This window comes from Nansenia antarctica, assembly GCF_963989245.1.
Source record: "Nansenia antarctica genome assembly, chromosome: 6".
Taxonomy (NCBI): Eukaryota; Metazoa; Chordata; class Actinopteri; order Argentiniformes; family Microstomatidae; genus Nansenia; species Nansenia antarctica.
In genome coordinates, this window is record NC_137676.1 from 29,306,645 (window position 1) to 29,320,698 (window position 14,054).

Here is a 14,054-nt window from a genome sequence, read left to right on the forward strand (position 1 = left end):
GTGGCTGAAACGTAGGGACCCAACATGGGCTCCCAAATGACCACGTGGTGCCACCGTGCGACACACACCCAGGCCTGATCAGCCTGTGGTGGGCCAACCTCGGCAGAGGGTGTCTTGTGATAACTGGCCGAAACACCCAATGAGGTCGGGGACCACAACTGAAGATGTGTCGTACTGGTGGCACCACGTGATCATTGCCAAATTCCACTCCACCCAAGAGGACATCTCCAACTCCACTCAATTGTTGTGCTGAATATTTAGGGATTTTAACAACCAGTCCTATTAAGAATCCTTGTGTTTACTCAATCTTTGGATCCAGTCATTCAATACAAATAATCTATGCGTAAACATAAAACCAGTTAGCATTTCTGGATTAAAGTAAAGGTGTTCATTGTGAAATAAAGAGAAATCAATCAAATCTAAAGAGTACTTTATTATTTTACATTCTGACAACAATAGGAAAACGCTTCAATGATAATGTTGAAAAGAGCAGTTCGGCCATTCTCCTTTCTTCTACACTATAGGGTGATAGTACAAACAGCTAGAACATTGTCCTAAGTTAACAAGATTGAGGAAGTGATGCCTGCACATCAGAAGTGCTCCAAGCAAACAAACCCCACAATGCAATTGGATAGAATCATCATTTATCATGTTTGATGGGAACATGGCTGTTGTGCTAGCATCCCTTCATCAATGTACTAGGCTAACCTCAATACAAAACTATAGCTATAAAGAATGTGCGTTTGTTCGACTGAAAAAAAAATAAAACTGTTTTCTCTGTAATTACATGGAGAGTAACCAGTTGCACTTCTCTGAGGTAGTCAACAAGTATAAAAATATCATGGGCATGGATAAACTGATATATATCAGGTTAGGTTACACAACTACTGGTAAATGAGTAAAAACAGCAATGTTGAAGGATGAGAGGTGGTTTCCAAGTCATCTACCATACCTTCATTTGTCAAACTGCTAAATTGTTACATATCCATGTACTTTAATAGGAGACGATAGAGGTAGCAAGTTTATGGGTCACTGTCTGTTGTAGCAAAACAACAACAACCTTTAGATTCATAAAATCTACATTTTTCACTTTAGACCTAATGGCACTTAAGAGCCAAAGAAAGTAACTAGAAAAGAAGATTACAAAAAATATCATAACCCACAAAGTTGTAGGAGCGCTTGTTTGTTGAGGTAAAATAACTATTTTTTCTTATTTCATAAGACATCAGTTCTGTCCTTTCATAATGTCATAAGTGCTTAAACCCAGTCAAGAGATTAGTCACCCTAGAGAGGCACAGCAGTAGCATTTTAAGACATAGGTGCAACATTTCAAGGCTTATGACAATGTTTAGGTAACAACTCTGAACACAGGATATAGTCAATTCTATGCAGTATGGTGTAACCCAATCCAGTAACAAATTAGGCATTTCTGGTATCTGTGTAAATATAAGTATTACGTGACACATCAGTAAACTTATATGGAAACTGTTGTGAAATATCTAGCATTGAACATTGTCATAAGAAAGTGACTCTCATGCACATTATTGCAAATAAGATATGAGTGGCAGGTGTCACGTAGCACTTGTGTCCATCATTGTCAAAAAAAAAAAGAGAAAAACATGTGGACGTTCCTTTCCTAAGTGCAACCATTATTAACAAGTTCCGGAAAAAACATCTTCGATTTTGGTTGCTTAAAGATATTTTCCCTACTCTCAAGTTTTTTTTTTTTTTTTTAATTGATGAGGTAATACTGATGAGGTGATTTGTTGTGTTCCACGTCAAGAAAATGTGCTCAAATTAGCATTAATAGCACCAAACGCTAAATTAGCATCATTCTTAAAGGACTAAAGGCTCATGCAAAATACCATTCCCATTCACCCCCCCGCTCCCCCCCATTTCAAAAGAAGAGAATGCATTTTGTCAGTCATGTATTCCAAGTCTTTCTGGAGACGTTCCTCTCGTGTGTGTGTGTGTGTGTGTGTGTGTGGGGGGGGGGTGACGTGTTGCGGTAACGGTCAGTCTACAGTCTCAAGCTGCTCACTGCTGGAAGGCCTGATAGTATCGAGGTAGGGAGGAGGAAGTGCTCATGCCAGGGCTGCTGAACCCCTGAGGTAGCTGGTTGTGGTGGTGGGGTCCCAGGCCCTGGGGGGTGGGGTGGGCTTGTGGAGGCTGCAGGAGGGTGAAGGGTCCGGGGGCCTGAGAGTGCAGGGGGGTGGAGGAGGAGGAGGAGGAGGAAGGGGAGGGGGCGGCCGAGGCCGAGGTGGAGGTAGCCGGGTAGCCCATCACCAGCCCCCCCATGCTCATGTGAGCGCTGTAGGGGGGCAGGCCGAAGGGCAGGAAGCCCAGGAGGGGGCCCAGGTCCATGTTGGCGGCGCACGACAGCTCGGCCGAGGTGAGGGTGGGGCTCCTGGACAGCAGGTGGGGGGGGTCCCCCCCCGGCCCCCCGGCCTGGCCCTCCTGCTGCAGCACCTCTCTCTGGGGGGAGGCGGCTGAGGAGGAGGCGGAGGAGGAGGTCAGGTGCGGGGGGAGGCCACTCTGCAGGTCCATGAGGAAGCTCTCGATGTCAGTGCGGTGAGGGTACGAGGTAGATGCGGCGTGCTGGTACCTGGGCATGTGGGAGGCGTAGGAGGGCTGCTGCTGCTGCTGGGCCTGGGGCGGGGGCTGGAGGTGGTGATGGGGGTGGGGGAGGGGGTGGTGGTGGTGGGGCGAGGGGGGCGGCGGCATGTGCCGGCCCACCCCCACCCCCACCCCCATGGACGTGGACAGGGAGCCCTGCATGAAGGAGTGGTGGTGGTGGGGGCCGAGGCCCGGGTTGGACATGACGGGCTGGAGCGGGTACGAGTTGTACATGTCCAGCGGGGGGAAGGTGGCCGCCTCGGGGGGGAGGGGCTCCTTGGAGGAGGGGGTCCCCATGTCGCACGTCACCGGGCTGGGCTCCTCCTTCACGGCGGGGTGGCTGGGCGTGGCCGCGGGGGGGAGGGCGTGGTCCGCGGCCAAGGGCGTCAGCGCCGCCGCTTCCTGGGCGTGGCTCTTCTTCAGGTGGCGGGTCAGGTGGTCGCGGCGGCCGAAGCGTTGGGCGCAGCGCGGGCAAAGGAAGTCCCGCCGGCCCGTGTGCACCACGGCGTGCCGGCGCACGTCCTTGCGCGTGTAGAAGCGCCGGTCGCAGCGCTCGCACGAGTACTTCCTCTCGCGTACCGGGGGAGGGGGGGCGGCGCCCTCCGGCGGGGGCAGAGGCCTGTCCGAGGCGTGGCCGCCCAGCTGCTCCAGCAGTAGGGAGGAGGGCACCACCCCCCCCCCCACGCCCTCCAGACAGGGGGGGAGCTCGTCGGAGGTGCGGGTGGCGGCGGGGCCGTGGGCGGCCAGCAGGTGGCGGCGGTAGCCCAGCTGGGTGTTGTACTGCTTGCCGCACTCCTGGCACTGGAAAACTGGTCTGTTGTTGTTGTTGTTGTTGTTGGGGTGGTTGGCGGGCAGGTGACTCTTTAGGTGGTCCTTCTGTTGGAACATCCTCTAGCGGTGGGGGGGACAGCAGCTCGGGCACTTCTGCAGAAGGCGACTGGCCATAAGCCTGACCAGACGGACAGAACACTCATGGGGTAATTGAATGACGAGTGGAACCGTCCCGACTTTCGAGGCCTTCTTTGGGACCCCCGTCACTGGAGAGGAGAGGTGTGTGGAGCGCCTGGGGCGGCTTGTTGAGCGTTGTGTGTTCTCTCAAGGCGACGACGGACAGTCCGTGCTCCCTTTCCAGCAGCGCAAGCTTCTTCTTCTATCCGGCAGGAGGTTTCCGCGGCAGCAGCTGCCATAGCAACCCCGAAGGGGCCGAACAGATGGGAGGAGAGGAGTCACACAATCAGCCTTCCCAAGGCTCTGACTGGATGTGTGTGTCCCAGTGTGTGTGTGTGTGTGTGTGTGTGTGTGTGTGTGTGTGTGTGTGTGTGTGTGTGTGTGTGTGTGTGTGTTTCCAAAGGAGTGGCCTGGGTTCTCTGTCTCACCTCGCCACGACAGCCAGAGCAGAAGTTGAATATGAGTGGCGGTCTTCCATGATCACAGCCCTATAAAAAAGAAAAAACAAGAGAAAAAGACAAAGTGCAACATTATGATAAGCGACTCTGGGGTAGAACCTTCTGGGAGTATTTGATTGCTAACAGATGCAGTCTACCACTTGATGTTAATGACTCACAACAACCACTCTTTGTCAATAGCTAGCCCTAACCTTTAAGCTTAGGTAACTAAGCCTAACCGCTTGGTAGTACAAACACCTAACCTACACCCTTACCCTAACCACTCTGTCACTCACTCTCACCATAAGCACAAAGTGAAATGTCAATAACTGACTTCATTTACTGATCTTCTTTAAGCAAACACATTTTATGGTGAAGTACTGTAACAGGGTAGCTACATGAATAAGGCTCAAGTACTTGGCAGGTAAAGAGTAGGCTATTTATTTCATACAGTACATTTTACTTGACTTAATGCTTGAGATTTGACAGTCATCAAACAACTCTTTAATGGCTGGGGAGACCCTCCAGCCCTCTCAACCCTCTGTCCTGACCCCCACCCTCCAGCCCTCTCAACCCTCTGTCCTGACCCCCACCCTCCAGCCCTCTCAACCCTCTGTCCTGACCCCCACCCTCCAGCCCTCTGTCCTGACCCCCACCCTCCAGCCCTCTCAACCCTCTGTCCTGACCCCCACCCTCCAGCCCTCTCAACCCTCTGTCCTGACCCCACCCTCCAGCCCTCTCAACCCTCTGTCCTGACCCCACCCTCCAGCCCTCTCAACCCTCTGCCCTGACCCCCACCCTCCAGCCCTCTGTCCTGCCCCCCACCCTCCAGCCCTCTCAACCCTCTGTCCTGACCCCCACCCTCCTGCCCCCTCTCAACCCTCTGTCCTGACCCCCACCCTCCAGCCCTCTCAACCCTCTGTCCTGACCCCCACCCTCCAGCCCTCTCAACCCTCTGTCCTGACCCCCACCCTCCAGCCCTCTGTCCTGACCCCCACCCTCCTGCCCCCTCTCAACCCTCTGTCCTGACCCCCACCCTCCAGCCCTCTCAACCCTCTGTCCTGACCCCCACCCTCCAGCCCTCTCAACCCTCTGTCCTGACCCCCACCCTCCAGCCCTCTGTCCTGACCCCCACCCTCCAGCCCTCTGTCCTGACCCCCACCCTCCAGCCCTCTGTCCTGACCCCCACCCTCCAGCCCTCTGTCCTGACCCCCACCCTCCAGCCCTCTCAACCCTCTGTCCTGACCCCCACCCTCCAGCCCCCTCTCAACCCTCTGTCCTGACCCCCACCCTCCAGCCCTCTCAACCCTCTGTCCTGACCCCCACCCTCCAGCCCTCTGTCCTGACCCCCACCCTCCTGCCCCCTCTCAACCCTCTGTCCTGACCCCCACCCTCCAGCCCTCTCAACCCTCTGTCCTGACCCCCACCCTCCTGCCCTCTCAACCCTCTGTCCTGACCCCCACCCTCCAGCCCTCTGTCCTGACCCCCACCCTCCTGACCCCTCTCAACCCTCTGTCCTGACCCCCACCCTCCTGCCCTCTCAACCCTCTGTCCTGACCCCCACCCTCCTGCCCTCTCAACCCTCTGTCCTGACCCCCACCCTCCAGCCCTCTGTCCTGACCCCCACCCTCCTGACCCCTCTCAACCCTCTGTCCTGACCCCCACCCTCCAGCCCTCTCAACCCTCTGTCCTGACCCCCACCCTCCAGCCCTCTCAACCCTCTGTCCTGACCCCCACCCTCCTGCCCCCTCTCAACCCTCTGTCCTGACCCCCACCCTCCAGCCCTCTCAACCCTCTGTCCTGACCCCCACCCTCCAGCCCTCTGTCCTGACCCCCACCCTCCAGCCCTCTCAACCCTCTGTCCTGACCCCCACCCTCCAGCCCTCTGTCCTGACCCCCACCCTCCAGCCCCCTCTCAACCCACTGTCCTGACCCCCACCCTCCAGCCCCCTCTCAACCCACTGTCCTGACCCCCACCTTCATTCTGGTTAATGAACCAAACAGCACAGGTTATCTCACTGCACAAACTGTCAAACTGTCAGTCTGAGTTTCAATGTCATATTAGGATGCTAGTACTGTATTGTATATATTGACGTGTCAAAATGCATCATCATCATCATCATCATCATCATCATCATCTCACTTTTCCAGGAATTAAATATATGCTTGTTATTAAGATGTCTACAAGGCTTGTATGAGATAGAGATTCACTTCCGGTCAAAGGTTTTATAACACCTCAATTTTTCCAGTTTTTAGTTGTTGTTGTTTTAAAATGTATTAATTATTATTATGTATTAATTAAAATTATAGATCAATTTTGTAGAGTGACTGAAATGATGTCCCATCAACTGTGCTTTTTCCTCTCCACCATTCAACGTTGTACATTTTTCTGTTCTCAGTTTCAGGATCGCATTCCTGAGCAGTTTTGTTCCTTTGTAATGACAACCTGATCCACACAGTGTGTAATTGATTTCTATGCAAACAAAGATATTAATTCCAAAATGACATTATAAAACTATGATCTTGTATTAAGACAGACTCAATTCAACTTATTTGAGTGATTTGTTGATGACATAAAATGTGTTGATGACAATAAAAACTGGAAAAATGGAGAGGTGCTCTAAACCTTTTGCCCGGCTGTGTGTGTGTGTGTGTGTGTGTGTGAGAGAGAGAGAGAGAGAGAGAGAGAGAGAGAGAGAGAGAGAGAGAGAGAGAGAGAGAGAGAGAGAGAGAGAGAGAGAGAGAGAGAGAGAGAGAGAGAGAGAGAGAGAGAGAGAGAGAGAGAGAGAGACAGAGACAGAGACAGAGAGAGAGATTTTTGTGTTTCTGTTAATATAAGTGAACAGTCAGAGAAGATGTTTCTGTTACTTGTAAATTCATTCTGATGTTGAATAATGAGTGAATAATATAAGAATAGAACACAATGGGCCGGTTTCACAGACAAGGCTTAAGCCTAGTCCTGGACTAAATCACACTTTCAATGTAAAATCTCCATTGAAGATGCTTTTTAGTCCAGGATTAGGCTTAAGCCTTGTCTGTGAAACTGGCCCAATAAGTTACAGTCTACAGAGGCTATAGCTAGCTACCAAAAGATAACCACTCCTAATTCAAAACCAAAAGGGTGGGGAACCGAGGTTGCTGTAAATACAAAGATGAGTTCTGGAACAAATGTTTTTGGACAGATGAGACTGATATGACGAATGTGTCATTCGGCTATTAGATAGAAGCTCTTCGGGTATTGCACTACAATACCTCTAATATTCAGGATAGACAGTGCCATCTTGTGGGACCTGGAATGGTGAGACTACATTTGGTATTGAGGCTGTTCGTTTAATTTATAGGGCCATTCTACAAAAAAACTAAACAAAAAAACCCATCAAATTCCGAGAATATAAATGTAGTTCGAAGGGTTTGTGTAAGTGGGAACCAAATCAAGTGTGCCCCAAAACTATGATCACATCCTACTACAAATTAATTCGTTTCATTCATCTGGTCGTTTATGAAAATATGTTCATCAGAACACATGAACGATGAAACCCGAAGTTGTACGTGACAAGAAGTGTAGTTATTTTGAATACACACAACATCAGCTTAATTAAACCTGACGTATTCATATTATGTTTGAAAATGAGGCAGGCAGCGTTCACAATACGCGTGATCGCATAAAAACGCGATTTACATTTCTGCCTTCTTGAAAGAATCATAGCCTATGACGCTGCGTAAATGTGCTTATTAGTTTCAACAGTAGTGAAAACAAAAACACAATCAAGATCACTGCTGTTTTAAAATTTAAGGCAATTCAGCAAGTTTATGTCATCGAACTTGGGCTCACAAGTCTGGCAGCATGAGTCGATTTTACTATCAAGTTGGCAGCCCATAATATGATAACTTTACCTCAAAACCTGGCGAAAACGTACCTTGAGAACTTTCAGAACGGCTTCATTGGTCCCTTTCTCTCAGATCTTTGGTAAAATAATTTTACCAATTTTTTTTAAATCCTATTCTTTTTCGGGCCTGGCTCTCCTGCGCGGCGCTGAAGTTGTAGAGCGCGTGCATTGTGGGAGCGTGACGTCACACCACTTTGACAAACTTTTGGCCTCAAAACTGACCCACGATCAGCGCTCAGAGATAACTTCACTTTGTACAACAGGCATCAGGTACACACTACCAAAATGTATTTTTTATAAAGGCTGGTGAGATGTATAGGTGTCACTTTTAACATTATTCATTATTAACATTATTCCCAGTAGACCCACTGTTATTCAAACAACAAAAGAGGAGTATGGGGGGGGCTGAGATAGGGAAGTGTGTGTGTGTGTGTGTGTGTGTGTGTGTGTGTGTGTGTGTGTGTGTGTGTGTGCGTGTGTGTGTGTGTGTGTGTGTGTGTGTGTGTGTGTGTGTGCGTGTGCGTGTGCGTGTGCGTGTGTGTGTGTGTGTGTGTGTGTGTGTGTGTGTGTACAGCCAGTACTAGCATGCTAAATTCTATAATATCTATTTCACACCATGTCTCTGCTATCTGTAGTCCTGTGGACCCCTGGTTACTCAGCATAGTAGACAACTTGAACTTGCACTCCGAAGGCCCACCCTCAGGCATAAAGAGGTGCTTCGCATAGACAATAAATTATGAATCAGAATATATATTTCTGTTCTGCCGCCTCTTGCCTCTGGAATGAGCTTCCGGAGGACCACAAGACAGCCCTGACGCTCTCCTCCTTCAAATCAGGCTTACAAATTCTCCTCTTTTGACAGGCCTTCCTGTATTTTAGTTTTAGTTTTAAGTGTCTTGTTTGTGTTTATTATTATTATTATTATTATTATTATTATTATTATTATTATTATTATTATATGGGATTTACCCTCCATTTAACTCATACATACTGAGGAGTTGTTGGCTTGTTTTTCTCTCTTGTAGTTCCATCCCCCAGCATCAGGAGGACAACATAACACTCTCTCAAACCATGTGGTGCTACACAAGTTGTAAATCCATAATACTCACAGTACTTTAACCAGCATCCATATAAACTTAACTTTTAACAAAGTTTAAAGGAGGATTAACAGCTTTAAAAGAGCAAATGTAAACCAATCTGTTGCTAACTGTCTGGAGTGTGGCGGCACATGCAGTGCCACCTTGAGGATAAGCTTTGCATTACATGTTGATAATATGACAGGTCAGGTGGTCAAGAATTTACTAGGTACTCATACAATCTAATGCACGCAGGGCACACAGGTGTATTCGGTTTTACACACCGTTGTAATAAACATTGGTCTGCTTTAGGTTCCCTGTGAGTGTTAGAATTGATACCACACTGAAATTGGCATTCAACTCTCAGTTCCCCAGGCTTGGACTCAATCACTGTCAATAGAAAAACTATTGCTTTTTAGTCTAGGATTATCAACCTCATCAAACTTCACTGGCTGCCTGTAAAATACAGCATTGACTTAAAAACTCTCCTCCTCACATATAAGGCTCTCCACAACCAGGCACCATCCTACCTCTCTGACCCCCTGTATGCCGACAACCTCAGAGGGTCTCCTCACCTCCCCCTCCCAGCCTTACCACCCCCATGGTTGTTTGAGCATTCAGTTGCTCAGCACCCAAGCTCTGGAATCCTCTCCCCCAACACATTAGACATAGTGACACCCTAGCCACCTTCAAGAAACATCTAACAACATACTTATGTAAACATGCCTATTCACTGTAATGTCCTGCCCTGTCTGCCAGGCCTTCTTGCTAACCTTCCTTGTGCTACCTCCTGCCCTCTGTGTCCTGTCCTATCTTGGTGTAATATTATTTTATACAAGCAATATTTAGAAGAATGCTAATTAATTACTGTGCGTGTGTGTGACAGAAAAGTGTTTTAAAAAAATGTTTAAAACATTTACAATCTCCTAAGAAATGTGCTCAGTCCGACATGGCAACTGTCCAGTAGAAGTATTTCCCCCAATTGAAGAGCCATCCACTCAGAAAGAAATCTAATCTCAAAATAATTCATTTGACATATATTCAGTTCACGCCATTGTGGCTCATTATGGGCCCCTTCAAAAAATAAGCGCAAAAGAGCCACAAAGGCTTGTTCTCTGTCTCCCCTAATAGCATCGCATGATTTGTAGGACGACTGAGGGAGAGAGAGAGAGAGAGAGAGAGAGAGGGGGGAGTTGTTTTGTGTTGCATTCCTGCAGTGAGTTTGACCTTTGACCTCGTTGTTGTGTATCTCTCCGCCTTGCATTCCAGAGTGAGGGCTTCCTGCAGTCTGCTAGCTGGCTACACAAGCGGCGCTCCGTCGTACACACATACAGCAGGGCTTTCAGCTGGTCACTGTTCCTGCCCTCGGCGTGTTCACTAGGTTAGCCACCCTGCAGTCACGTACCACACTGGTCGACTGCATTAGAGTAGAGACACAACACATGATTGATCATTTATAGCCAGCGGTAGCCAGCTAGTAAAGGCTTGTGAACACGGGGGAAGAAACAACAGCTAGCTCACTAGCGCACACACGGTTTCCTGACACACCGATCGTGTTGCTTAGCTTCAGTTTGCCCTGAACCAGCTGAGACACGGACGGACACCCAGCCCCCGAGAGGACAGCTAAGCTAACCGCGAAGAAGAAGGGAGGAAATGAAGGACAAACAGAAGAGAAAGAAGGAGCGCACGTGGGCTGAGGCGGCTCGCATGGTAATAATCGACTTCTCTAACCCGTCTTTAATCTGCGTGTGAGGCACCGGCGGGGTACTAGTCAGGGGAAACGACCACAGCAGTCGAACAAAGATGTGTCGGAGCCTAAGCTAACCTGAGCTAGCCGACCGCGGCTCGCAGCGCGCTAGGTGGCTATGCTAGCTAGGTTGTACGTCCTGCACGCAAGGGTTGTGTTTGAGATGTTCACTACCAAGGCAGGCTTTCAATAACATGATTCATTTTAATAACTGCATGCTCATATGCACCATATGAGAGCCACACACCTACGTTAGTAATCTATATTCTTCTGACCAGCCCATTCCCATGGCTGGTGGCTAGCAAAGCTAACGTTCGTTGTTGACAGTGGGTGCGTTCGTAAATTCGCTCTGGTAATCTGCTCAGCACTCGTGGAATGCCTCTTGTCCAATCAAATAACCTGGACCCTTTATGACGTTTAACCCAGTGTGCGCTCCGGCGCTCTCAGGGCGCATTTACGAACGCAGCCACAGTCAGACAGACCAGAGCTTACTAGTCAGTAGTAGAGCTGACTAGTAGTAGTAGTAGTAGTAGTAGTAGTAGTAGTAGTAGTAGTAGTAGTAGAGCTGACTAGGAGCACACGGACCCGCCTTCCTTCCCCGTTTGACCCTTTGTTTGCTAGCGAGTCAGCTAGGTGGCTAGTAGCTAGCTAACGTCCCCCACACCACCACATACAAGGCGAGCTGTTGCCATTGTTTGACAGTGAAACTCCCATAGTCACTGTAGCAAAAAGCCATCTTAACGACCTTAACGTGGTTCTTGCTTTAGATAGAGATGCATGGATGTCGGTGTGTTTTGGTGGACATAGTGACGCGCTAACTGATTGGGATAAGCACCACTACAAACGCGCCCTAGCTGGTTGTTCCAGTGACTAGGTGTTGTTTACGGTAGTTACAGGTTTACTAATGCATCATTGTAAGTCCATGCGCATCCTCCTTTAGATTCTTCTTCTTTTTTCACATCAGATATTTCCTCTCTCACACGGTCACCCCCCCCCCCCCACTATGCATGGCAGAGTAGTATGATGATGGTCCCTGATCATCCTATTCTTTGTGAGGGTCTAGGCGGATTGATAATGTTTCAGAGAGCATTCAGACGCCCAGAGACATTCTCTCGGTACAGGGATAAGAGCATTTATATGTAAGAGATACAGGATGGAGAAGAAAGCCAGGGAGTGCGTATAGCACTAACCCCAAGATGTGAATCGAGCAGGGTGATCAGTGGAACCAAGTGTCTTTGAATATGACAACGGTGACTGCATCAGGTATGCAATTCACACCACAGTATCAATAGTGTTTCCTCCAGATCTAAAACTGGGTAAAGCTAATTAGGGTAGGGGGATGTTTTTTTTATGAGTAATTGCTGATTAGCCAGTTCGTTGAGGTTGAGGTGATTTTGTTTTAATGTAAAACCACGGATACCAGTCCCTAACCTATTGACACGGTTAACCGAACTTAGCATCATATAGGTTGTTGGCAGTTATATAAAACTGCATATGCAGAAAGTGAGGCACATTGCATTAATGTACAAAATGTGCTATATAGATGACATTTGAATTTAATTGATCCAGTTCAGGGCGGGGCCGGGTTCAGGAGCCAGGCCCTACTTGACTGTTCCCTGCCTGTATCAGCATCCGGTGCTACAAAGCCATGTGCCATTTATGGGTTTGACTGTGGCCAATGCATGTATTTATAAACTGGGGCCCATATGTCACTGCAAAGTCTTGTGGTAAATACATTTGGACTGAGTGGTGGAGTCTGTCTCCAGACTGAGTCCAATTAATTTAATCATGTTTAACTCAGTGTGTTGCTGGTAGTGTGTTGCTAGTGTGGCTATCCTGTCTGAAGCCCTGAGACCTCGTTTTTGTTCAGAACAATCTGCTTGAAACCAATTGCTGTCAATCTCCAGTGGGTGGGGCTGAAACGTCTCTTCTGCAAGGTATTTGCGTTCCCTACTCAGCTTTGACTAGAACTAAATAGGCTACATTTGAACTGAGTGGTGAAGTCTGTCTGTTCGTTAACTGATTGGTAGGTGGAAGGGGTTGCAACTCTGCATCAGCAATTACGGAATATGCACTTATATCCTGATGGTCAAAGAGCGACAGCCTCTGTGACAGCCTCCTGACACGAAGACGAAGGAGTCAATCTGTGGAGTGCATCGAGGAAGGCCAAACTATAAGTATTTTTATTCTATTTGAATATTTTTCACTACTCTTGAGTGTATTGAGCGCTACCTACACCTTGTAATGCCCACAAACCTTCTGTCTCTATACTGGGAAATATCACAATGTGCTTTCTCCCCATTCTTTTTGTTTGTTCTGTTTGTTTGTTATTTCATCCCTCAGGAGGACACATAGATGCTACACCTCCCCTCGCAACCCTTCTAATCTACCCACCATGCTCAACTGTCCTCGACCTCACTGTCGCGGGGGGACTTTGGAGCCAGCCAGTGGTCCGGAAAGCAGAGGCAATCTCAGTTTACGCCCGCTTCATGTCCCTCCACTTCCTTGCTCTTACAGAGACATGGACGACACCGGAAACACAGCCACTCCGCAGCCCTCTCTGATGCCTACTCTTTCCCGTAGACTCTCTGGTCGAGGGGGAGGCACAGGACTCCTCATCTCACCTAAGTGGTCACATAACGTCCTTCCTCTTTCACACCTGTCCATATCCACCCTCGAATTCCATGCTGTTTCTGCCCCTGTCAACACTTCACATTGTCGTTATCTATCGTCCCCCAGGTCAGCTTGGCGACTTCTTAGAAGAGATGGATGTCCTTCTCAGCTTCATCCCCTCAGGACGGCACACTGCTTCGACCATACCCTGTCTCACTCTCCTCCGACTCAAAAGGCGGGCAATCGGCTCGACCTTGTCTTCACCGAATCTTTCCATACCTCCAACCTTAAGGCCGATTTAAAGTTCTGCGTCGAATTTACGTGCGTAGCTTACGTAGGTCTCTTACGTAGATCTCGCACTTTACACTTCTGCGTAGCCCGCGCTGCAATTACACCGTCACATCGCTAGGCATCGCATGTGCCTCTTCCGGTTAGAACTCAACGGAGCTCAAAGCTCAAAGCGGCATAATAGCGATCTTTTTGTTGTTATGCTTGTTGTAAATAAAAGTTCTATGATGGATTGAAATGACATTAAACTAAGATAATACGATGGTTATCATAATTTTTCAAATCTTTATTAATGAGTAATTACAGAAAAGGTAAATGACATTTCTGTCATGGCTTCCGCATTTTGGTCTACGAGAGAGTCGGAATCATGTGCTACCAAGTGGACCAATCACAGAGCTTACGGTTGCGTAGAAACTGACGCGTTCTTACATTTTTGGAGATG

The 14,054-nt window shown here is 48.6% G+C and overlaps 2 protein-coding genes across 2 annotated transcripts in view; one reads left to right on the forward strand and one right to left on the reverse strand.

The window, feature by feature from the left end:
- Nucleotides 1–2,037: 2,037 nt before the first annotated feature.
- LOC308159382 (zinc finger protein PLAGL2-like) lies at nucleotides 2,038–3,504 on the reverse strand (the record flags this gene model as incomplete). Its single annotated transcript, XM_080533161.1, has 1 exon — nucleotides 2,038–3,504. One exon carries the CDS (start codon nucleotides 3,502–3,504, stop codon nucleotides 2,038–2,040), a length of 1,467 nt encoding a protein of 488 aa, XP_080389287.1.
- Nucleotides 3,505–10,572: 7,068 nt separating this feature from the next.
- The window catches only part of asxl1 (ASXL transcriptional regulator 1), a 45,887-nt gene continuing 42,405 nt past the window's right edge, over nucleotides 10,573–14,054 (forward strand). The window contains exon 1 of the mRNA XM_080533159.1: nucleotides 10,573–10,674. Within this exon, the coding sequence (XP_080389285.1) occupies nucleotides 10,618–10,674 (57 nt within the window). The 5' untranslated portion in view covers nucleotides 10,573–10,617. The remainder of the gene's footprint in view (nucleotides 10,675–14,054) is intronic.